Here is a 22415-nt window from a genome sequence, read left to right as displayed (position 1 = left end):
GAAACCTAGAGTTCGAAGTCACACAGGAAGGCGATTGAGCCACACAAATGAAGTCATGAGTGCTACTTTTCAGTTCATGTTCACAATTTAAAAGGGAAAAAAAGATTACCACACACGTCTGTACGTGTAATCTGCACACGTGCCAATTTTGATCCGAACTCCTCCAATGATGATACCGATGATTCTCACCAGCGCTAAAAGAAGATGAGGACGTTTCTCCTATTTTGCCTCCTTTCAGGTAATGCGCTTATCTTGTGTCATATTTGTTCCAGGAAACAAGATCAACGTAATGTATTTTCACTAGTCAAGCAATATGATCTTTTACCCTTTTCGTGGACATCACATTCTTGGTCACATGGGCCACATTTGGTAAAGAAGTCTGACCAACCTGAGTCAAAATGTGATGTTCACCTTTGTGGATACCAGGTCTTAATTATAATTGTATTTTTTTGTTTTGATTATGAATAATATTTTTTATATATATTTTATGAGTAAATAACAAATTCATAAAACCTGACTAAAAACTGTGAATGATTCATTTTAAAAAAGAAAGAAAGAAATACACTGGTTATAACCCCAATAACACTCTAAAATTGATTTTGTTCCCCCCTCATAGTAATAAACTCATTGACCCAGTGACAAGTATAGACGTCCAATTCTTTTAAACTGAGAGGACTTGTAGTGAATGCTCATGTTTCAGTGCCAATTCATTACATTTTACTGTTTTATTTTCCTTTTTTTTATTTGAAACATTTCTATATAAGTAGGAAAGAATATTCACAGCTTTTTGTAATTTAAAAACAAAAAAAATAAAACAATATTTGCATTAATCTCCCCTTTTTTACATTTGAAAACATGTTGAAATAAAATAATGATGGAAATTAAAGATAATTTTAAAAAAAAATAGAAACATAGGCAAAAATAGTATACAGTATATATAGTATTCACAGAGGATGTTTTGTGCTGGTTAGGAAAAGAAGAATTACTTGTACTTTATTTTAAAAACGAACGTTCATTCGCCCTTCCCAGTCAAAATGGATTGGACGTCATAATTGTCAATGGCAACCAATGATTTTAATATAATAATAGGTCAGAAAAAATGTGAAATTTTCATTTTTGTCTCTAAAGAGGACACCCGCATATCACAGTTAAAATGAATTGGACGGCTATTGCTGTCAATTCTAGCTCATAGGTCACATGACTTCCCTAGAAAGGGTTAACCAATCAATGCATCAATCCAGATTGATGTAACACTCCTACTAAATATGATTCTCTCTATTTTAAGTCTGTGAGTCTGCTGCTTCACCAGTGGTGGGAGTCCAAGGTCAGAATGTCACGCTAAAGTGCACGTACAACGTCAAAAAAAACAGTTATAAGCCGGCCTGCTGGACACGCGGACCTCTGCCTACATTTGGCTGCGGCGAAACCATCGTCAGGACTGATGGCTACATTGTGACGAAAGAAAGTGACAGATATAGGCTCTGGGGTCGACTGCAAGACGGAGATGTCTCGTTGACCATCCTGAACGTGAAGAAGGAGGATACTGCGATGTACAGCTGCAGGGTGGAGATTTTTGGTCTATTCAATGATGAGAAACACACCATCAAGCTGATTGTAGAGGACGGTAAGAAATTCACTTTCCAGATGAAAATAATGTGTTTCTAATGGCAGCTAATGAGTTCTTGACCATCACAAATATTAATAATAGTATTGCAAAGTTATTTTTGTCAGAGGATAAAGAATATATCCCTGTGTACAGGCAGTAGGTAAGATAAGTAGTAATAGTAAAAGTAGGCTAACTCCACTTTTTAATATTTTTAAACCCAATGACTCATTGCCATTGACGACAATGGACGTTCAATCCATTGTGACCGTGAAAGGTGACGGTGATCATTCACAAATTGAGAGTTAAGTGTATGAGAGGGCTAACTCCATTTTTAATTTATTAGCTTTTATCAATTGTGACAGACAAATGATCGCTACCAACCCTCCAGTCAAAATGGATTGGATGTGTGTGCCAATTGCATTGAATGATTTTACACTTTATATTTCAGACATTTTAAATGTCTGATTTTGATTTGATCATAAAAATCTTTATTTCTGTTTCAGCTTCTGACAGCACCAGTTTCAAGACATCTACGCTGAGCGACGCCATTATCCGTGCGACATACGGTACTTGCACATGAAATCATAGTTTCAATTTTGAAATATTTGTTTTCAATTGAAATTTAGCTTAGAATGAGGAAAAAGGCCATGGATTTGTGTATGTAAATATAAAAAGCGGATGCCACAGGGCTAAAAATGCTCCACTTTCACTTCCTTTTGTACAGCTCCGACGACCTCTTTAGAAGGCCTTCAAAATTCCTCATCAATCACCACTATGACTAAAAACAAGGTTAGACATCAAACGTGTATGTGGATAGAAATATAAGGGGACAACAACAGCGCTTTGAGGAATACCAAAAATCAGTTAAACATGTTTTTGAATGAGGAAGTTATTTTGAATGTATGTTGTTGTTTTAATTTTTTTTTTTTTTTTTGTTCTGGTCCTCATGTACAGCAACGCAGCATCTCAAAGTTGATTATTCTGCTGGGGGTACTCTTTGGGCTGATTTTCGTCCTGACAGTAGCTGTTATTGTCCGCATCTTCGGTAGGTCGGCTCCTTCAGGTCATGTAGCTTTAGATTACTGCCCATGTTTGTTTGTATGTGGTTCAGAAGATGAATGAATGAATGAATGAATGAATGAATGAATATAAAACCATATTTTTGTATAATGACTACGTTTTCCAAACACATGTTCATTCACCCCTCGCAGTCAAAATGGATTGGACATCTTGCACCATCAATGGCACTGAAACATCAGCCAGATTGGACATCTAGCATTTTCAATTGCTGGTAGTTTTGACTACTGTTAATTTTGACCATAATTGTAACACTTGTGACTACACCATTGCAGAATTTTGGCTGAAAAGCCGCAACAAAAATAAACTGTGACACAAATTTGACTTTAATGGAACTTTTTTTCTTTCTGTCCTCAGGTGGAAGATGGCAGAGAATGACTAAAATGTAAGTAGCACCCTCTGTTTGACCACATTTCAGGTTTTTTCATGTCGAAGAGCTGCATATCTTGATGATGTATCAACTGCCGGAAGAAATGTGTCATGTCATGTGTAAGAGCTGATGTAGACCCTGAAAGGGCAAAATGTGCAAACCTCTCACTAGATTCTATCTATATAAAAAAAATGAGGAAATGTTGAAAAAAAAAATGCGACTTTACACACGCTACAGTATCAATTGACTTTAAAAATGTGACTACTTTCGCAAAGGTTTAACTTTAATTGAATTTCTTTCCAAAGACATACATGTTTTTGTTTTAAATTACTTAAAATCAGTTCAATTACTTTAAATGATAATAACAATAATAACTTAAATCTTGTAAGATTAAACATTTTTAAATGGCTGTTCTTCTCATAAAGTTGCAAATGAAATGTTGAAAATCAGACTTTATTCTGGTAAAACTGACTTCAAAAACAAAACTTTTTGAGGGGAAATATGAAAGTTAATATTTGTGATCTAATATTTTCTATAATATCGACTGTAATCTTGAAAACTTTTTGAGGGGAAATATGAAAGTTAATATTTGTGATCTAATATTTTCTATTATATCGACTGTAATCTTGACAGTCAAATCAATTCTTGTGATATTTCTAATTCTGTGCTTCAGTCATCAGCAGCGTCCGTCTGACCATTCGGTGCGCTTCAGCTCCACTTCGTCATCTCTGCACATCTACCAGCAAGCTACAGCTGTAAACAATATCTACCAGATGGAAGAGAGTGAATACGACTATATACGCTGACGCTTCCTCGGCTTCTGCATTGTCCTTGTTCCAAACTTCAGAACGCTTAATTTCACAATTCCAAAAGCAACTGCAGGAATTCTGGTTTCCGACCGTCCCACACACACTTGATACAAACATTAAAAAAACAACAACTTTACATTACCTGGATCATGGATATGCCTTTAAGAGGCAGGACCTGCTGGGGTGGCATGACATGTGTAAGCAGTGGTCGAGAGCAGCTCCTGCACCAGTATTTTTATACGCTTCCCCTGATGCAGTGACGTGCGGTCAGGGGAGGCAGCATCATGACAAAAAAATAATTATAGCATCAAATTTATATGAATATTTGTCCATTGCTCTTTATGTATGACTCATTTCAAACATGTTTTATAGTCAAAATCGCTGAATTTGCCTATTTCCTGTTCAAATAAAGAAATGAAACGAGAGGTGCGGCAGCAACGAGTAAAGCCTCACCTCTGATTGCGCAATCCATTACAAACTTGGTTGATACATGGAATTGGAGCGTGCTGGTTGCCGTACATCTGCATGTCGCCATTATAATGTTTCCAGATACGTTTATTTGACCTGATTTTCCACAGTCTGGCTAATGTCTTTATCCCTCAAAGTTTAATGTTTGTTAGCGGCATATTTAGTTTTGCTGATGGGAAATAAAACCGCAGTGAAAAGGCACAGATTGCGGCAGATAGTGCTCTGCCGCACTGCAAGGGGGCGTACGTGAAACTGGACTTTCCGTTAAATGTGGACGCGGTTAACACAACACCGGAGCTAAAGGGTGTGCTTCAAACTACGGGACAGAAGATAACTCGCGCTTTTCAAACGGACTGGTACACCCGAAAAGACTGGCTATGTGGCTGTCCTTCGAAAAATCGCCTTTGCTGCTTTCCCTGCCTTTTCTTCTCAACTTGTGCCAATGTCTGGACTAACACGAGATATTGTGACATTAAAAAACTACCACGAAGCCTCAGCAAACATGAGAGCTCGACCACTCACATTCAAAGCCTGATTGCTTTAAAAACTTTTGGAAGCTCAAGGATCGATTTGGCTTTGACGAACAGCGGAAGCTCAACGGTAGCATCCTCAAAGCTAAGGTAAAGAAAAGAGTTTGAAAGACCTCATTAATGCAACCTGCATCCTAGCTAAACAGGAGTTAACATTTCGTGGTAACGATGAGCGTGTAAGCTCTTCTAAACGTGGCATATATGTAGAACGATTACATGGGTTTGCTGAGAAAGATGAAAGGTTAGCTAGACTTTTGGACACATCCACTGTGTTTTCTGGCTTGTCAAATAGAACACAGAACGATCTAATTGAAGCAATCCTCTCCATTGAGGCGGAGAGATTTTTTTTTAAAGTAAAGGAAAATAAGGAGGACTTTTACAAAAAGGGCTGGGTTTGCATAGGGACGGTAGGGACATAACACTACCAACTTTTCAGGATGCTAAAATTGTCCCCACCAACTTTTAAGCAACCTTACCTTTTTTGCATGATATAATGTTCAGTTATATAGAGAATTTAGATCTTTCAATAGTTCCATATGTTGTAAGGATAGAATTGACCCTACCATTATTAAGTGAATTATTTTCATTATGTTTATGTTTGCTAATAAAAACCAGACATTTATTGAGGAAGTTTTCAAAATGTTTCTTTAGTATTTTTTGAAAACAAAGGTTTGAATCGAACAGTGTATCATCTGAACCAATGCATGTAAAAGTTATAATCAGAAGATAAGGATTTATTTTGCATTGATCAGATACATGAGAAATGTGGCCCTTTGCCCCCTTCATCAAATCTGTTTGGTCTAATTAATGTCCCGTGCTGTTATATCGTCCCTACGAATGTTGATACCAAACCTATGCCCTTCCAAAGTAAAGCCGGTTTTTGTGGTGAAGGACAGGCGCAAGAGCACAAACAGTTTTCATTTCAATCTTATTTAAAAAAAAATTTTTTTGAAGAGCTTAGACCAAGAAAAATACAATAGAATATTTAAAAACTAAATTTTGGCCTTAAATAAAGTATTCTTTGTTTTTCTTTTCACACTTTTTGTTTAGCAATCTGTAATAAATTGATTAAAGTATCAGAATTAAAAGTTTTAAAAACAACTGAATATTTCACTAAAGGTCAGAATTGAATTCTGTGGTTTTGTACACCACTCTTTACTCTCATTTATGTTGCATGAATTATAGAATTGCGACGACCAACACATTGAGGGTGTAGAGCAAATGCATGTTATTTTCTTACTTTTACGTATCGATAATATGTAACCGTGTGTGCGTGTTTTGTGAAGAATGCTGATGAGATATGAAATAACCAGTAGCCAATTGAATAAGCTACCCTTTTTGGTTTATATATTTGGAAATCTGACACTAAAGGAGTCAGTGCCTCACCAACCATGAACCTCACCGCACGTCCCTGCCCTGATGTTCAATAAACGGCTGAAACTGTGGCTCTGCTTTCCCACATGCAAGGGCATTACAGGAAGTGTTTTCTGTAAAAAGCGTTAAAAAATGCGTTATCTTTCGCAGTCAATATTTAAAGGAATGAGAGACATTTATATTATAAACTGTAACATTTTATTGATGAACAATTAGTGTAAATTAAGAGATTAATTGATTAGTTGCCATAGACGGCGCTAGACGTCCAATCCATTTGAAGAGGAGGGGGGGGGCTGCGAGTGAACAAACGAAATTAATTGGACGTCTACTAATGATAAACTACTTTTAATTGACTGGAGTATGATAAAAAGAGCTACATGATTTAACATCTATCAGCGTCAATGGCACTGAAATACTTCATTAATATCGATATGAATGTAAATATAATGTGTACAAAATAATAAAATAATACATCCCTCTTAGCTTATATTTCTTTTTTTTTTTAATATCAAGCTCAAGTCTAATATGTTTGAACCTATTTTGTTGTTTTTATTACCGATTTTCAAACCGTCATTACTCTCCGATCCAGTGGGAGGCGCTGCGGTAATTCAAAATAAAGAGTTAAGACAAAAAAGAAGTCACAACACATGTGCTACACATTCTGTACAACTAGCAAAGCTTGACTTTTTCGCAGCAATATCCTTGCAGAATTATTTTTTAAAACTAAGACATGACGAAGGCGAAAAAGGAGAAGTCGGCTCCCGTCGAGGAGGTCGAAGCGGCCGCCAGTAACGGGAGATCTTACCAGGATTTAATCGCCAACGTGAACGCCATCGCACAGCCGCTCGCTACCAGAAAGCTCAGCAAAAAACTCTACAAATGCGTCAAAAAGGGTAAAATCAACAAATTGACGAGACGCGTTATTTATTTCCCCATTCCGACTTAATTTTCGAAGCTTTAATCTATTAAGCGCCGTCATTTCATTTTAACGCATTGGCTGCCAATGACGGCGATAGACCAACCAGAGTTGCTTTAAAATTTTATTTTTACATTGATCACACTGTAACTCATATTACCACTCACAACACTCAAGCTCAGGAAATAGATTAACAAAACTTCTACTGTTTGAACATCCTTATTGCTATTATACAAATAAATAGGGATGTAACGGTACATAAAAATCTCGGTTTTGAGGTCACGGTTCGGTTCATTTTCGGTACAGTAAGAAAACAAGATGCAAAATATAGATGTGCTAGTTGTTTATTACACACCTTTGTGCTTTCAACAATTGGAACATTAGCCTATACAGAGCTAGAATTCTGCTACAAAAAAAGTAGCGGGTATTTAAAGATAATAATCCAACAACAATTTGCCTTTCAGACCCTGCGTGTTGGTCAGCTTTCTTTCTGAAAGAAAGAAAAGAAAAAAAGAAGTCCTGTGCTAAAGAGAAAAGCAATCCCAATGACAAAGATTTTAACATGTATTTTACAAATGAAATGCCTCAATGAATCTTTTTTTTTTCTTCTTCTTCTTATGAACGGTTTTCAAAAGCTTTATTGGGGGATTTTCTCAAGTTAAAGCGCCACACAGATATTAATCAATTTAATTGTGTAAGCAGGATCTATGTCTTTTTCTTATTATTTAATTACAGGTGTTTTAGCTCATTTCAATTTATTTAAATGGGCTGTTATTTATTATGTGTTTATATTTTACAAATGTGATGTAGTATTCATTTATATTGTATATTTTATGTTGTATAACTTTAGTTCCTATGTGAATATTAGTTCCTACTTGTTTTGTTGTGGTAGGAGGGTTTTGTATTGAACATGGGGCCGTGTTGGTTATTATTATAGCAGAGAAGACGGCAGTAAATCAACAAAGACAAGTCAACTGTGCCCCAATCTACCACTCAAGAGATCTGATGGACTCAAAAAGTGGGTTACTATTGCATGTTAGTTTGAAAATCGACCGGATCCACCGTATTTTTACACGAGTGACTTCCGGTCTGCCCGAACCTAGCTACTGGTAGTAGTATTGATGTTGGAGGGTCGCGTCTCGCGTCAAATAATAAACTCTGCCGTTCTTTTCGCGTGCGTCTTGTTGAGCCGCTTCTAGGACATGTCTAACACGCGGGCGCACTGCGACTGGTGTGCATTGGCTGATTGACTTTAATGCCCGCGTTTCACTGCGTTCTCGCGGTGGCCACGTTGTCGTGCCGTTGACGTTTCTGGGATATACTATCCTATCGTGTTGGTCCTCATTATAGTAGAGAACACAGAGTAAATATAATCTACACAAAGAAATTAACCCGATCGACTCACAGCCTCGAAAAGTAAGGGTTACATTACGTCAGAAACTCATTCGGTACGCCTCCGTTCCGAACCGAGCACCACGCACCGAAACGGTTCAATACAAATACATGTACCGTTACAAACAAATTAACTCATTGGCTGCCATTTACTGTAGCTAAACGTCCAATCTATTTGGACTGGCAAAGCTGGCTTGTATCGAATTGGCATATTTCCCAGTGGAATTTGGTCGGGCTGAAATGTTCTCACCACGTTATTAACTCAATTGGCTAACATTGATGGTGATAGACGCCCAATCCATTTGGAGTGGGACGTTTAGCAGCGATCATGCCAGTCCAAATGGATTGGGCGTCTACCTTGTCCATGGCACTGTCAAGCAAGTCATAAATTGACATAATGTATTAGAATTGCTTGTTTTTTTTATTGTGGCTTTTCAGCTTCCAAATTAAAGAACATCCGCAGAGGGGTGAAAGAAGTTCAGAAGTTCATTGGAAAGGGGGAGAAAGGGTGAGTCCCGTTCAAATCAGTGCCTTGACATGAGTTGTTCCTATTCAAGCTCATAATTCACAATCTTGTTTTCTTGAAATGGCAGTGAGCTAAAACACAATGAATTGAAATAAGGGTAAAAATAATATTTATAATGTTTTAAGGAAGCTGTTTGTCTTGCGTACAGAATCGTGCTCTTAGCAGGTGACACGCTGCCCATTGAAGTCTACTGCCACCTACCCATCATGTGTGAAGACAGAAACCTACCGTATGCTTACATACCCTCCAAAGTGGTGAGTAATAATTCAGCTTTTCTTTTCCAATCTTAAGGCTTTGTGACTCATCTTTTGCCATTTGTGCAGGATCTGGGTGCGTCGGCAGGCTCCAAGAGGCCCACCTGCGTGATCCTGATCAAACCTCACGAAGACTATCAAGAGGCATACGACGAATGCCTCGAAGAAGTGACTAACATGCCTAAACCGCTATGAGCTCATACGCACAACAGAAATATTACACCTAACAGGAGTTTTGATATGATAGGACTTTTAATTTTACAGTCAAATAGGTGGTACCTTTTTTATTTTGTACTTTTGTTCATGTATTGAAACTGAATATATTGTATTTTTTATTTGCATATACCGAAACTTGTTCGTTTCGCAAGACAACACCTAGTACAATTGAAATTCATATTAAGAAAAAAAAAGTTGTTTAAAGTATTTAAGTATGCAAATGACACATTTCATAGAAATCTGATGGACAAAATCTGTTTGTTTAAAAAAAAAAAAAAAAAAATTTTTTTTTAGTTCCATTGAGGACGATAGACGTCCAATCCATGTGAACTGAATTGGACGTCTAGTGGGGTCAGTGGTAACCAGTGAGTTCAACAGTGACTGTTTATGGGCGCATCCATTTTGAGATGTCAGTTATACCCACACAAATGCACACGTCAATGTGACAACGTGTATAAGGGAGGGCAGGTAATTTGGGTTTGTTGCATTTGATTAGCTAAAATAGCACAGGCATTGATAAAATGTATCACCAATGTCCAGTGGCCAAATCCTTGAAATACTGGCTTTGAAATGATTTTTTTTTTTTTTTTTTCCAATTTATTGAACAAAATTCTTTACGCTGGATTGGAGCTGGCATTTAACATCATTGTGTTCTGTACCAAGATGTTAAATATGGATCAAGTGTGCTGAAATGCTACTGGATTTAATTAAAAAAAAAATCTTAACTGGATTTATGTCATTTTGATTATTATGTATGGTTTCTGTTGCCTGTTTAAGTACTGTTATCGTCTATTTGCAGTTAACTGAATGATTCTTTGGTTTACGATGAAAAGGAAAAGCTCTAGTACTATTTGTGTTCATTACATTGTAAAAAGTAAGTTTTAACTTTTAATTCATCGGCTGACATTGATAGCGATAGACGTTCAATCCATTTTAACTGAGGGCTGACGACCCACCAAATTAGATTGGACGTCTTTTGCCGTCAATTTCAGTGAGACAATCAATAGTATCCTTTCCAGTTATAATCTTGAGATTCTGCCCATGTGACAAATGGTTTAAATAAAGCCTACTGTAAAAATAACTTTTGTTAAAGTCTATGCTTGAAACTAGTGCTAATTCGAAACGTAACAATTTTTTTATTATTATTATTTTTTTAAAATAGCTCACAAATTAAGTTTCGAAACATTATTTTGAAAAGACCGCTCCCTGCGGAAGACGATAGGAACTTCCTGTCCCGCACTCGCGAGCTAAATCACTCATATTCTTTTCTTTTAAACTGCAATTTTGCCAATAGAATGGCTACTTTTTTCGGCGAAGTTTTGTCAGTTTACTCTCGGGCCGTGGAGGAGGAAGATGACGAAGAGGAGCTTGATGAGAACGACGAAGACGCCCAAATCCGCAAAGAACTCGAGGAAAAGAGGTAAGGATGACTTGCTAACATAACCGGCGAATGGAGGGTTGATGAAGGCGTGATCAAGCAAACGCTTTGCGACAACTGCACACTCGCACAAAATATTTTTACTCTCTATTTAATTGTTACCGCTGTAACATACGTTCAAATTTCCTAATAATTCAGTCTTGTTTTGCCAGTAGGTAAACGCAGATTGTCAGAAGCTAATATTTTTCTTATACAACCTCAATGCAGCTCTGCTTACCCTATGTGATGCCACTACAAACGTTTATCTGCTGCCACCCTCCCACTTCAAATGACTTGGATGTGTACTTATAATAAACACATTTAAATTCAAAGCTGAGAATGAATGGACACCACGTGATTGGACATGTATCATTGACTAGCTATGTCAGATTTGGTTATGTATGTATTTTACTTAATGTGTTTCTTTTAATCAGGGAGGTTCGTCTCCATTGGGGTCCCGAGGTGTGTGATGCACTAAAGTCTGGAGACAAGCTGCCTTGCTCTCACTTCATCCTTGCTGTGGGACACAACGCATCCAGTAATCCAAACTGTGAACATCAAAAACTCGCACGCAAAAAAAAAGAAACCTTGAATGCCAACGTATCATCTCCTCCAGGGTTCCTGTCTGTGTATGTACTTGCTTCTGAAAAGTGGGAATCAGTGGGAAGCGCATCTGTGTGGAACGAGAGGAACCAGGCGGGAAGCGGGCAGCAGTCGGGGTGCGTCTTCTTCCGACGCAGGGACGAGCCGTCTGTGAGTTTAAAATTGACAGAAAGTGTATCTGTCAGTTGCAAAAATAATATTGTCTTATTCCTTCTCTAGGTTATAATATGCCAGTTGACGTGCTACATTGCAGAAGATCAGCAATTCCAATGGGCAGAAAAGGTATCCTTTAAGGCACTCATTGGTTGCCGCTGACAATGCTAGGCGTCCAATTGATTTTGACTGAAGGGGCAAATGAACATTCATTTCATTGTCTACATATGTGGACTTGAAATTTTGGGTAATTTAGGTCCCACGCAAATGTTGTGACCGACATGAGCTAAAATTTGATGTCCACATATGTGGACGGCAGGTTTTTACGGGGTTACGTTTTTTTTTTTGTTTGTTTTTTTAAATGACCAAAATTACTTGCTCAATGAAGGCTTTAAGTGCGTATGACAGGATAAGAGTCTTTAATAGCATTATTATGTGAATTACAATCATATTTTGAGACAATCTGACTGTATACAACAATTTGGCAAAGCGCAGATGACGAGAAATTAGTCTTTTAATCTGCTGTTTAGCCACGCCTACCATAATAGGGCTCTAGCGTCCCTAACAGGAGGATGACGTCGGCAGGGTCTTGGTTTCATCTGATTTAGAATTCAACCCATTGAGAGGGAATTATTCAGAACGAGGAAAATGCGACGAAGAGAGCCGCAAAATGTCATTGTTTCAGTCTCTGTGCTCCAATATTTTTATTGGATATTCTTTTTATCGAAGTATTTTTACCCAATCGCTAAATAAATGGTATGGTCATGACAAATGACAGTCTTTTGCTAAATGGAATATGAAATGATAAAAATGCATTTATTCAGTACGACATGGCAAAATTACTCCATAATGGTCAAAACTGTCGACTTCACCTTTACTGTCTCACCCCCCGAAAGATATTTCCCTGCCCTGGCTTTGGAGAATGTAAACAAACCAAGAGGCGTGACAGCTCGCCAACATGCTAACCCGAAACGAGTGACGTCTGAAAGTCTTATTTTCGCTTTTCAAAGCGAAAAATCACACAAAACCGGATCATATCACACGGCGGCGGGTGTGTCAATTGTCTTCGCCGATCGGCAACCCACCCGGTGGCGAGCAAGTTACAGCTCGTTCCCATGCTACGGAAAGGAAGAGCTCACCGGGTAAGCAGCTGGGGAGTACCGCCGGACAAACCGGCTGATGTCGGAGGAGCAAGTAGCTGCAACATGGTCTAACACGAATGGCGTAAAATAATGCTTAACTACACGGCTAAGACGTAAACAGAGAACGGCGTGCAGTTGTTGTGCAGCTAACATGGCAGGATGTGTCTGAGGAGAACTTTTCTACATTTCCGTCCATGATCCAACGTTAAGTAAATAGTCCTAGTAGTGTTTACTTTGTAATCGCTGAATTCGCGGCCATTTTTAACACAAAGTTGCAATTTCTGATGGGGTTGAAAATATGACAACACCAGGCACACGAAGAGGGCAGTAAGATGAGTGTAGCGCTCTCCCGGCGGGGGGGTGGGGTTGCGACAAGCCGCTGGTCGTCGGCCGAGTGATATTTTCGTGGACAATCAGCCACGAAATGCAAGCCACCGCCGTATTAAAATGTGTGCCATGATCCCAGTATTTGACACATGATACAAAATACGATGTTTACTCACTTCCTCGTAAGTCCAATGGTCTCATAGTAGTAGGGCTTGTTTTGACCAATATCAGCAGTTAACAGGAACCTTTTGAAAGCCAAAGAGGCTCAATAATTTTCTGCAGCCGTTTGGCTTCCGTGATGTGAAAAATAAACTAATTAATCCACAAAATCAGCTGAATCCGCAGTCCATCTGCACGCTATAAAACAACGCTGTATTGTGTGATGCTTCATCCACAAAATCAGCTGAATCCGCAGTCCATCTGCACGCTATAAAGCAACGCTGTATTGTGTGATGCTTCATGGCGCGGGATTCAAAAATTGAATATATAAAACGATCACTTCCACACATATCCAAGATGTCCATTTCATTCACAAGCATAAAACACCGCGTGAAATATGAAACAAGCTTTTTGGTGTCATATGCACTTTAAGACCGAGAACTACATAGTGGTCAATTATGGCTATATTGCATTAAACCTATTTTGCTGGTGTTCAAGTGATTCAGGCTGTATTCACCGTGAGAAAGAGAGAAGGCTAATAATAAATTCCAACCTTTTTTATGGTGTTTTGACTTGTTATAGGTGTTGGACTGCCTGCAGCACAGAGACCTGAACGTCACGGTTCTGTCAGACTGCTCAATGGCCGACTACAAGAGTGTCGACTACCTTTGCGGCAGCTCCACTCCCTTTCTACGCTCCCTTCACAGCAACGCCTTCAGCGGACCGCCTGTGTGCCCAGCCCTGGAGCAGCCCAACATACTCACTGGACTTCCAGCTGCAGGTATTACAAACAAACACTTATATTTTAACTCAATGCCTGCCATTGATGGCAATAGATGTCCTATCCATTTTAACTGGGAGGGCTGCATTCACTGCTAGCACTCCCAGTTCAAACGGTCTATCAGTGATAAACTCATTTCAAATCACAGAAGGATGAAAAGTGCCACATGATTGATCATCGTCAATGGCACCGAAATAATCAAAAGTCTCAAGTCTTAAATATGTTCTATTGATTCTTTTATTAGTGCTGAACCATTGCCAAGTTCATCGCATTTCTGCTGTAGTCTATCAGTGCTTCAGTGATGTCATCGGCACAGACTCGGTCACCATGGAGACATACAAGCCTGCGCTCGCGAAACTTGGAAAGGCCATCACGGTGAGTTGCGCTTCTTCAAATTGAAATTATTAAATATTTGGTGTAAATAAGATTCATTGTAAGCTACGTGGACATAGTGTGTTTGTGCACAATTCTTGTATGATTTTAATCTTCTTGTCATGCGGCTTTCTCCACTCAGTTGGATCCATGTCCAAGTTCAGACACCCTCCGCAAGATTGTCAGAACCAGAGACCCTCAGAGTAATCTTTACATCTAAAATTATTATGCACTTAATTTTATGTCATATTTTTTAAATAATAAAAAAACGTGAATAAAACGTGTCTGTGACGTCATTATTTTAATACAGTGGCGTGTCGAATTGTGGGGTAGTTTTGATGTGGATATTTTTTTAAAGATATGCAGTGTTGTCGTGTTATGTGAAACATGAATTTACGGCGCCAGTACTTTAGGGAGCAGTCGTGAGCCCACTCCTTTTAAACAAACGAAACCGGACAAGCGAGCGAAACTCAAACGTTTTTGACGCAAACTTAACGCAAGTGTAAGTTTAATTTAATTGTTCGTCTGACTGATGAAAATACTTTCTGTTCACTTTGAAACTGGTTTACACAACTTTAAACTAGTTCCCAGAAACGGCAAAACTCGCGAGTTCTTTGGGCGAGCTTTGGCGACCTCTTAGCAACCATGCTAGCTAACCGAGCAATGAAAGCGAAAAAGACCCCAAGGAAAGCTCCCATTAAGCTGGGGAAAGGACACCCTTCCACTATGGTGTTAGGGGCGAGGAACCAGGAGGTCGTTGCCGCGGGAGCTTGGGTGGAGAACGGCCAAGAATTCGATCAGCATCCGAGTGTAAGTGTCAGCTTGCTTGTTGTCAAGTGCAGCCGTTACACATACTAGTATATACTAGTCCTTCTAAAAAATAGCATATTGTGATAAAGTTCATTATTTTCTGTAATGAACTGATAAACATTAGACTTTCCTATATTTTAGATTCATTACACACAACTGAAGTAGTTCAAGGCTTTTATTGTTTTAATATTGATGATTTTGGCAAAAAAAGAAAAACCAAAAATCCCTATCTCAAAAAATAAGCATATTATGAAACAGTACTCTAAAGAAGCTACTAATCTAATCATCTGAGTCAACGAATTAACTCAAAACACCTGTGAAAGATTCCTGAGGCTTTTAAAAACTCCCAGCCTGGTTCATTACTCAAAACCGCAATCATGGGCAAGACTGCTGACCTGACTGCTGTCCAGAAGGCCATCATTGACACCCTCAAGAAAAAAGGCTAAGACACAGAAATTTCTGAGCGAATAGGCTGTTCTTGGAGTGCTGTATCAAGGCACCTCAGTGGGAAGGAAAAAGTGTGGCAGGAAACGCTGCACAACCAGAAGAGGTGACCGCACCCTGAGAAAGATTTTGGAGAAGGGCCGATTCCAGATCTTGGGGGACCTGCAGAAACTTGAAAATGGGCTACAGGTGCCGCATTCCCCAGGTCAAGCCACTTTTGAAACTGAAATGGCGGCAGAAGCGCCTGACCTGGGCTACAGAGAAGCCGCACTGGACTGTTGCTCAGTGGTCCAAAGTACTTTTTTACAGATGAAAGCAAATTTTGCATTTCATTCGGAAATCAAGGTGCCAGAGTTTGGAGGAAGACTGGGGAGAAGGAAATGCCAAAATGCCTGAATGAAGTCCAGTGTGAAGTACCCAAAGTCAGTGATGGCCTGGGGTGCCATGTCAGCTGCTGGTGTTAGCCTACTGTGTTTTCTCAAGGGCAAGTTCAATGCAGCTAGCTAGCAGGAGATTTTGGAGCACTTCATGCTTCCATCAGCTGAAAAGCTTTATGGAGATGAAGATTTCATTTTTCAGCACGACCTGGCACCTTCTCACAGTGCCAAAACCACTGGTAAATGGTTAATTGACCATGGCATTACTTTGCTCAATTGGTCTGCCAACTCTCCTGACCTGAACCCTATAGAGAATTAGTGGGATATTGTGAAGAGGAAGTTGAGAGAGACCAGACCCAACACTGTGGGTGAGCTTAAGGCCGCTATCGAAGCATCCTGGGCCTCCATAACACCTCAGCAGTGCCACAGGCCGATTGCCTCCATGCTACGCCGCATTGAAGCAGTAGCAGTCATTTCTGTAAAAGGATTCCCGACCAAGTATTGAGTGCATAGCTGATATAATTAATTGAAGGTTGACTTTTTTTGTATTGAGAAACACTTTTTTGTATTGGCCGGATGAAATATGCTAATTTTTTGAGATAGGTTAGATCTTGTTTGTGCTGCTCTCTGACGGGAGTAGTACACATCGTTAAAGGAAATCTTCAATTTCCAAGCAATTTCTCGTATCGAATAACCTTCATTTCTAAGAACAGATTGTCAAGTTTCACGTGAAAGTTGTCTTTTTCTGGCCATTTTTAGAGTTTAATCAAACCCACAAAGGTGATGCTTCAGATACCCAACTGGCTCAAAGGAAGATCAGTTTTATAGCTTCTCTAACCACCTAAACTGTTTTGAGCTGTGCCAACATAATTGCACAAGGTTTTCTAATCATCTATTATCCTTCTTCTAAGGCAACTAGCAAGCACAATGTACCGTTAGAACACTGGAGTGATGTTTGCTGTAAATGGGCCTCTTTACAAAACTATGAAGATATTGCATTAAAACCGGATGTTTCCAGCTAGAATAGTCATTTACCACATTAGTAATGTATAGAATGTTTTTCTGATTAGTTTAATATTATTCCCATTTTTTAAAACTGCTTTTCTTTCAAAAAGGAGGATATTTCTAAGTGACCCCAAACTTTTGAACGGTAGTGTACATATATTTAAATGTATTTGCATGTAGCTAAATTAAAAGACGTAGATGTGATCCAATAACATTTTTATTTCTTCCAGGACGTAGCTTTTTATACCGATGAGCTGCAGGCAGCGATTCAGAGGGCGAATGAAGAGAAACTACAAAGATTTCAAGAGCAAGTGCGCCATCGTGTGGCTGCAATCAGCAAGAGGAGACTTCAGGAATCTCGTTCATTGGTACAGCTGTATTTCTGTGACATTATTTATACATGTTAGTGACTAAATGCATTGTTTGTACCGTTTCAGCACTAACAGAATTTTCGAAAACTTTGTGTAGTCGGTTGTTGACAGGAGAGTCCCAGAACAGAATCCATTTGTGCCGGCGGAGGCGAACGTGAATGAGGTACAGCAAGAGAGATTTGTGTAGTAAATAGAGATGCACGATAATATCGGTCACCGATAATTATCGGCTGATAATGGCAATTATGACGTCACACAGATAATTCAGATAAAACGAAATTCAACCGATAATGCAATCCGATAATTATATACTTGATTTAGCCTCCAAATGTGCGCCATCAACAGTTTTGTCCAATTCTGCTAGTTTTAAGGAGGTTGTTTTGCAGTGTAGTAATGTGATATATGTATGTTAGGAATGGCTTACTTTTAAAGGCATTTTTGTGCAACTTGGGTGTTTCTTCTCTCAGTAATTGTTGCCAAAAGCTTACCGTTACGTCATTGCCATTGTTTAGTTTTTGGAATTTACTACTTGTTCACATTTGATGTGGGAAAAAAATAGCACTAAATTACATTTTTGCACAGTAACATTTGATCTTTGTATACTTTAAAATTTTACATACATATTTGAATAGAATTATCGGCGTGACATTATCGGTTATCGGGTGGAAGGGGCAGGAAATTATCGGTTATCGATATCGGTTGAATAATGTATTATCGTGCATCACTAGTAGTAAAATACAATGTGGAAGATATGGAATAAAAAGACCCAATTTTTTTTTTCACCGTCATTTTTTTTTTCTCCACCCTGCTTTCTTAAGGAGACAATAAGGCAGAGCAAAAAACAAGTGTAACAATTTATAGGGCACTCATTTGCTGCCATAACATTGACAGCGCCAATTCATTTGGCGATCTCATGCCGTCAGTGACACTAAAAGATGAGCCAAGTCTCCCAATTTAAATGAATTTGATGTCTATCCTTGTCAATAGCAGAAGACAAGTTAAATACAATGGTTAAAGGCGGGAGAATAAACTTTAGAATGTTATTGGTGTCTCATCACTAGCTTTTTTGTTTTTATTAATTTTGGTTTTATAATTTTTAGAACATTTTTATAAATGTATTTATAAGCCATTACATAAAAACTATTAATACAAAAAATATATTTAATTTTAATTGAGCTCTGGCGTCCACATATGTGGACATCATTTGTATAGAAAATGTTAATGACCTGTACGTGTAAGATCTTTATGGTGTTTTTTTTCCTTCCAATTACCTAAAGTAGTCAATTGCCTCATCAGGGTGGGAAAAAAAGTTAAATATTGAACGAAAGTAACAATGTGCAGTATTGTCTCTCCCCATAATTGTACCGTTAACACCCAAAAACAGTAATAACTATACAAAGAAACAAACTCTTTACCGAATTCATAACTGATTGTTAAATTTCCTTTTTAGCAAAATAAAGAACTCAAATTGTGTTTTGAATCCCCCACGATAAAAAAGACCTAGATAACCCATGCCTACAAAATGTGTTTTGTTTGGAGTCGTTGGGTTCGCTGCATTTTTGCTTTGGAATAGCGTGATATATGCGGCTCTATATATTTGACTCTAAACATTTTCACAGTCCCGCAACAGCACCAGGCAGGTCCGACTCAGATTAGCGGCGTACCAAAGCAGCGCAGACACCGACGAGACGTCTGAGCCTTCCGTGGGCAACTGGAAGATTTCGCTCACCCAACATGTGAGTGTTACGTGTCCCCGTTGTGCTTCCAAAGCTTCCTTTAAAATGATCATGTGAGGTATAAACTGGTGATTGTCTTCAACAGAGTGAATGTGACATCCCGAGGAAGGAGGACAAGGAGGGGGACAAGGACGAACACGTCTTGGTTAGGACACTCAGAAGACATAATAGACCCACACAGTATTTTAGTATTAGCAACCATGTTTAAAATCTCCAAGTTTTTACTTTGAAATTGCCATTGTTATTCACATGATGACAAAATAGTCTTTGTGACTCATTCAGTTCCTCTTATCTAGAGACTTAAGACAGCATTAAATTTAACTCTTGAACATTTCTGTGAATAACTATTCCAGTCAGGTGAAGAGACAGTGGTGTACTGTTTAACCCGATTTCTTCCACGCTAACACTTTTTTTAATATATCACGGCATATTAATTAATTTGAGGAATTAAAATTGCTACTTTGTTATTTGTGGGTGGATCAGAATGATATTTGGTATATTCTAGGGATGTATCTGCATTGATGCTAGAAGCCTGATTTTTTTTTTTTTTTTTTTTTTTTTTTTTTTTTTGTTCTCGGACAATTTAATTAATTGCATACTTCTTGTTCCGAGATAGCCGGGTGAGGGAGCCAGGCAGTCGTACTTCATTTTTTAATTCATTTATGTACTCTGCACTGTTAATATGCTTGATGAACTGCATTAAAAAGGCAGTGAATTCCAATAGGTAGTTCTTAAAGTTCTTAAGTTTAAAAACATTTGACCGCATTGCGTGAAATCTTGTTTGAGAATTGCCTAAGCAGCCAAAAAATCTTTTGGAATTCATTCAATTAATTCATAAGTTTTTCACCAAGTTTTAAATTTTGCTTGTTGAAACCTATAGAAACATTGATGTTAGAAAGTAGAGCCAAGCAAACCTGTGAGAATCTGCTTTACAGTCCAGGATTCAAATGTCCTTTTTGTATTTGAAATGAATGCGCAGGAGGAGAATGACGATTTGATGTCTGATCCAAGAATCCCAAAAGTAATTGAGCTTCTGCAGGATAAGGGGAAGTTGAAGAAACAGGTATCAATAACTTATTGTGAGTTATCCTTTGGAAGAAATCCTATCATAATAACAGCAGGCCTCTTTTACAGCGGCAGAGTCAGGTCCTGACGAACCGCCGCCACTTTATGAGCGTCGATCGTCAGCGCGTGAAAGACACCAACCAACAGAAGAAGCACCTGAAGAAGACGGCGAGGTGACGATAGACCTCAATGTGACTCGGTCGATTTGCAAGGAAACACTCCTCTAAAGCCGTTTTTTTTTTTCCCCCGTTCACCTGAAAGGATTAAAGCAGACAAAGAAAAAGCTCGCCTTGAGGAAGAGCGGAGGCTGGAGGGTGCACAGCAGCTCTCAAGCGTCCGCCAACTTCTGGAGGAGAGGGAGATGCTCGTCCTGGAGCGCCTCAAGCTGGAGGAGGAGAAAAAAGCGGCCCAGCTGGAGAGGAGGGCGCTGGAAACTGAGAAAGGGGTCGTGGCAACCAGGTAGTTAAAACTTCATTGGGCACTCGTTGGCGGTGTAGACATCCAATCCATTTCCAACAGGTACATCGAGGCTCTGAGATCCCAAGTGAGGGACCGCTTGGCCAACAGGAAGTCGGAACCCCCGCCGCTGTGCTACTGCGCGTCTTCCTTCTGGGAGTCCCACCCTGACACTTGCGCTAACAACTGTGTCTTTCACAACAATCCCAAAGGTAACGCCGGCCGGTTCAGTAGTACAGAAAGCAAACCCTGCCAATGGCGACCATTTTTTCCATGCAGCGTACGCGCAGGCGCTACAAGCAGCCGTTTTGAGCATGGATGTGAAGTAAAGGATGGTGAAGACTTGCTGACCAACAACCAAATGAACATCATTACACTCAAAATTTTAAATGTCCAATCATGAGGTGTCTAATCATCCTTTTGTTGTGAATTCTAATGAGTTTGTTACTAGTAGACATCCAATCCGTTTGAAGTGGAAAGGCTGGCACAAGTCCTCCCACTTTAAATTGATTGGAGGTCTATTGACGTCATTGGCAGCCAATGAGCTGAATTAAACAAGTAAAAACAAATCTGATCTCGATGACTGCGTTTTATTGAAATCGGACAAATGCGCCTAGTGATTATAATACTTTATATGGTGACTTAAAAAAAAGACATGCCTGTCCACATATGTAGGCATCAAGTTTTGCTCATGTAGGGCACAATATTACCATTTAGTGTGACCTGCCTACATGATCCAAAATATGTTTACATGTTGTGAAAGCTCAGTTTTGTTTAAAAAAAAAAAAAAAAAAAACATTAGTCACTGTTATTAAAAAAAACATATATATATATATATATATATGGCGGAAAATACTTCGGTGACTTGAAGTTCCGCTCTGAGACCCTCAATTTGGCCAAATTTCAAAATTGGAAGAAAATTTTTGAACAGGAGGGCATTTTAAAAAAAATTCTGTCGTATATTGTAAAATACGTACTGAATGTAAAATAAGGCAATGCTTTACTGTTTTACTCGTAGGATGACCTATAACTGTTATTACAGTAATTCAAGCCCCATATGGAGTTTCCCCAGTTTAATAAATGTCCATGTCCAAAATATATAACTGTGGTTATTTTCTGGCTTCAATTAATAGTTGATGATTGAATAATTAACTCATAACTAATGTGTGTGTGTGCGCTCCCGCAGCCAGGTGATACCATTTTTGATGGGGGTAACTACAGTGGCAAGACATCGGTGGTGACTCTGTTGTACAATTAGCGTCTTTAATGGGGCAAATTGAAACTCCGCTCACCATTTTGGCGGTGGTCTTTGGCATCTCATGGTCCATATTTCAATCTCTGGTTCTTGCTCAGTAGTTGTTGTTGCTTATTAAAGCTTAGGTTTGAAAACATTACTTATATGGCAGAAAACACTCAGGTGACTTGAAGTTCCGCTCTGAGACCCCCAATTTAGCCAACTTTCAAAATTGTCCAATATGTATGTGTGATAAATCATTGGAAAGCTTAAAATCTCAATTTTCTGGGGGAAGAAAAATTTTGAGCAGGAGGGCATCTTTTTTTTTTTTTTTTTTTTAAATGTTTTTTTAAACAGCAAAACCCTATCTGGATGTGAGAGCACGTGAGAACAGAATTACAGACGCCATGACTTTGAGATATTAT

General features: G+C 38.8%; 4 protein-coding genes across 7 annotated transcripts; all 4 read left to right on the top strand.

Annotated features, from left to right (window-relative positions):
• The first annotated feature begins 78 nt into the window (after positions 1 to 78).
• On the top strand, positions 79 to 6538 carry LOC130906596 (T-cell immunoglobulin and mucin domain-containing protein 4-like). 2 transcript variants are annotated; one of them, XM_057821079.1, is made up of 8 exons: positions 79 to 238; positions 1286 to 1624; positions 2110 to 2172; positions 2331 to 2395; positions 2561 to 2651; positions 2818 to 2897; positions 3041 to 3068; positions 3727 to 3845. In XM_057821079.1, the coding sequence occupies exons 1-6, from the start codon at positions 205 to 207 to the stop codon at positions 2880 to 2882; spliced, it is 657 nt and encodes a 218-aa protein (XP_057677062.1). In that variant the 5' UTR covers positions 79 to 204; the 3' UTR covers positions 2883 to 2897; positions 3041 to 3068; positions 3727 to 3845. The 2 variants fall into 2 exon arrangements, with proteins under 2 accessions (XP_057677062.1, XP_057677061.1); XM_057821078.1 differs by lacking the exon at positions 2818 to 2897 and having other exon boundaries at positions 3727 to 6538.
• A 322-nt stretch (positions 6539 to 6860) lies between these two features.
• Positions 6861 to 10624, top strand: nhp2 (NHP2 ribonucleoprotein homolog (yeast)). Its single transcript, XM_057820988.1, has 4 exons — positions 6861 to 7127; positions 8981 to 9050; positions 9217 to 9322; positions 9392 to 10624. The coding sequence occupies exons 1-4, from the start codon at positions 6965 to 6967 to the stop codon at positions 9515 to 9517; spliced, it is 465 nt and encodes a 154-aa protein (XP_057676971.1). The 5' UTR covers positions 6861 to 6964; the 3' UTR covers positions 9518 to 10624.
• A 127-nt stretch (positions 10625 to 10751) lies between these two features.
• Positions 10752 to 14780, top strand: psmg1 (proteasome (prosome, macropain) assembly chaperone 1). Of its 2 annotated transcripts, none has more exons than XM_057820061.1 (7): positions 10752 to 10958; positions 11390 to 11493; positions 11572 to 11708; positions 11778 to 11840; positions 13922 to 14120; positions 14404 to 14495; positions 14635 to 14780. In XM_057820061.1, exons 1-7 carry the CDS (start codon positions 10834 to 10836, stop codon positions 14710 to 14712), a joined length of 798 nt encoding a protein of 265 aa, XP_057676044.1. In that variant the 5' UTR covers positions 10752 to 10833; the 3' UTR covers positions 14713 to 14780. The 2 variants fall into 2 exon arrangements, with proteins under 2 accessions (XP_057676044.1, XP_057676043.1); XM_057820060.1 differs by having other exon boundaries at positions 14365 to 14495; positions 14635 to 14779.
• Positions 14781 to 14872: 92 nt separating this feature from the next.
• ccdc15 (coiled-coil domain containing 15) lies at positions 14873 to 21325 on the top strand. 2 transcript variants are annotated; one of them, XM_057820058.1, is made up of 11 exons: positions 14873 to 14994; positions 15077 to 15302; positions 17359 to 17496; positions 17597 to 17662; positions 19119 to 19235; positions 19321 to 19380; positions 20215 to 20298; positions 20370 to 20473; positions 20562 to 20759; positions 20820 to 20968; positions 21036 to 21325. In XM_057820058.1, exons 2-11 carry the CDS (start codon positions 15138 to 15140, stop codon positions 21083 to 21085), a joined length of 1131 nt encoding a protein of 376 aa, XP_057676041.1. In that variant the 5' UTR covers positions 14873 to 14994; positions 15077 to 15137; the 3' UTR covers positions 21086 to 21325. The 2 variants fall into 2 exon arrangements, with proteins under 2 accessions (XP_057676041.1, XP_057676040.1); XM_057820057.1 differs by having other exon boundaries at positions 14920 to 15302.
• The last annotated feature ends 1090 nt before the right edge of the window (positions 21326 to 22415 follow it).

The sequence above is a fragment of the Corythoichthys intestinalis genome, chromosome 18 (assembly GCF_030265065.1).
Source record: "Corythoichthys intestinalis isolate RoL2023-P3 chromosome 18, ASM3026506v1, whole genome shotgun sequence".
In the NCBI taxonomy this organism is placed as follows: domain Eukaryota; kingdom Metazoa; phylum Chordata; class Actinopteri; order Syngnathiformes; family Syngnathidae; genus Corythoichthys; species Corythoichthys intestinalis.
Note: the sequence above shows the minus strand (reverse complement) of the source record. Positions and strands in the feature narration are given on the sequence as shown.

Bases quoted from the DNA above. Each gene is read 5' to 3' on its own strand.
- LOC130906596 (XM_057821078.1), top strand. From the start codon at position 205: ATGAGGACGTTTCTCCTATTTTGCCTCCTTTCAG. The intron at 239-1,285 runs GTAATGCGCTTA...CTCTATTTTAAG, and splicing joins CCTATTTTGCCTCCTTTCAG to TCTGTGAGTCTGCTGCTTCA. The intron at 2,173-2,330 runs GTACTTGCACAT...CCTTTTGTACAG, and splicing joins CATTATCCGTGCGACATACG to CTCCGACGACCTCTTTAGAA.
- nhp2 (XM_057820988.1), top strand. From the start codon at position 6,965: ATGACGAAGGCGAAAAAGGAGAAGTCGGCTCCCGTCGAGGAGGTCGAA. The intron at 9,051-9,216 runs GTGAGTCCCGTT...TCTTGCGTACAG, and splicing joins ATTGGAAAGGGGGAGAAAGG to AATCGTGCTCTTAGCAGGTG. The intron at 9,323-9,391 runs GTGAGTAATAAT...CCATTTGTGCAG, and splicing joins CTTACATACCCTCCAAAGTG to GATCTGGGTGCGTCGGCAGG.
- psmg1 (XM_057820060.1), top strand. From the start codon at position 10,834: ATGGCTACTTTTTTCGGCGAAGTTTTGTCAGTTTACTCTCGGGCCGTG. The intron at 10,959-11,389 runs GTAAGGATGACT...TCTTTTAATCAG, and splicing joins AAAGAACTCGAGGAAAAGAG to GGAGGTTCGTCTCCATTGGG. The intron at 11,494-11,571 runs GTAATCCAAACT...CATCTCCTCCAG, and splicing joins TGTGGGACACAACGCATCCA to GGTTCCTGTCTGTGTATGTA.
- ccdc15 (XM_057820058.1), top strand. From the start codon at position 15,138: ATGCTAGCTAACCGAGCAATGAAAGCGAAAAAGACCCCAAGGAAAGCT. The intron at 15,303-17,358 runs GTAAGTGTCAGC...TATTTCTTCCAG, and splicing joins AATTCGATCAGCATCCGAGT to GACGTAGCTTTTTATACCGA. The intron at 19,236-19,320 runs GTGAGTGTTACG...TGTCTTCAACAG, and splicing joins AGATTTCGCTCACCCAACAT to AGTGAATGTGACATCCCGAG.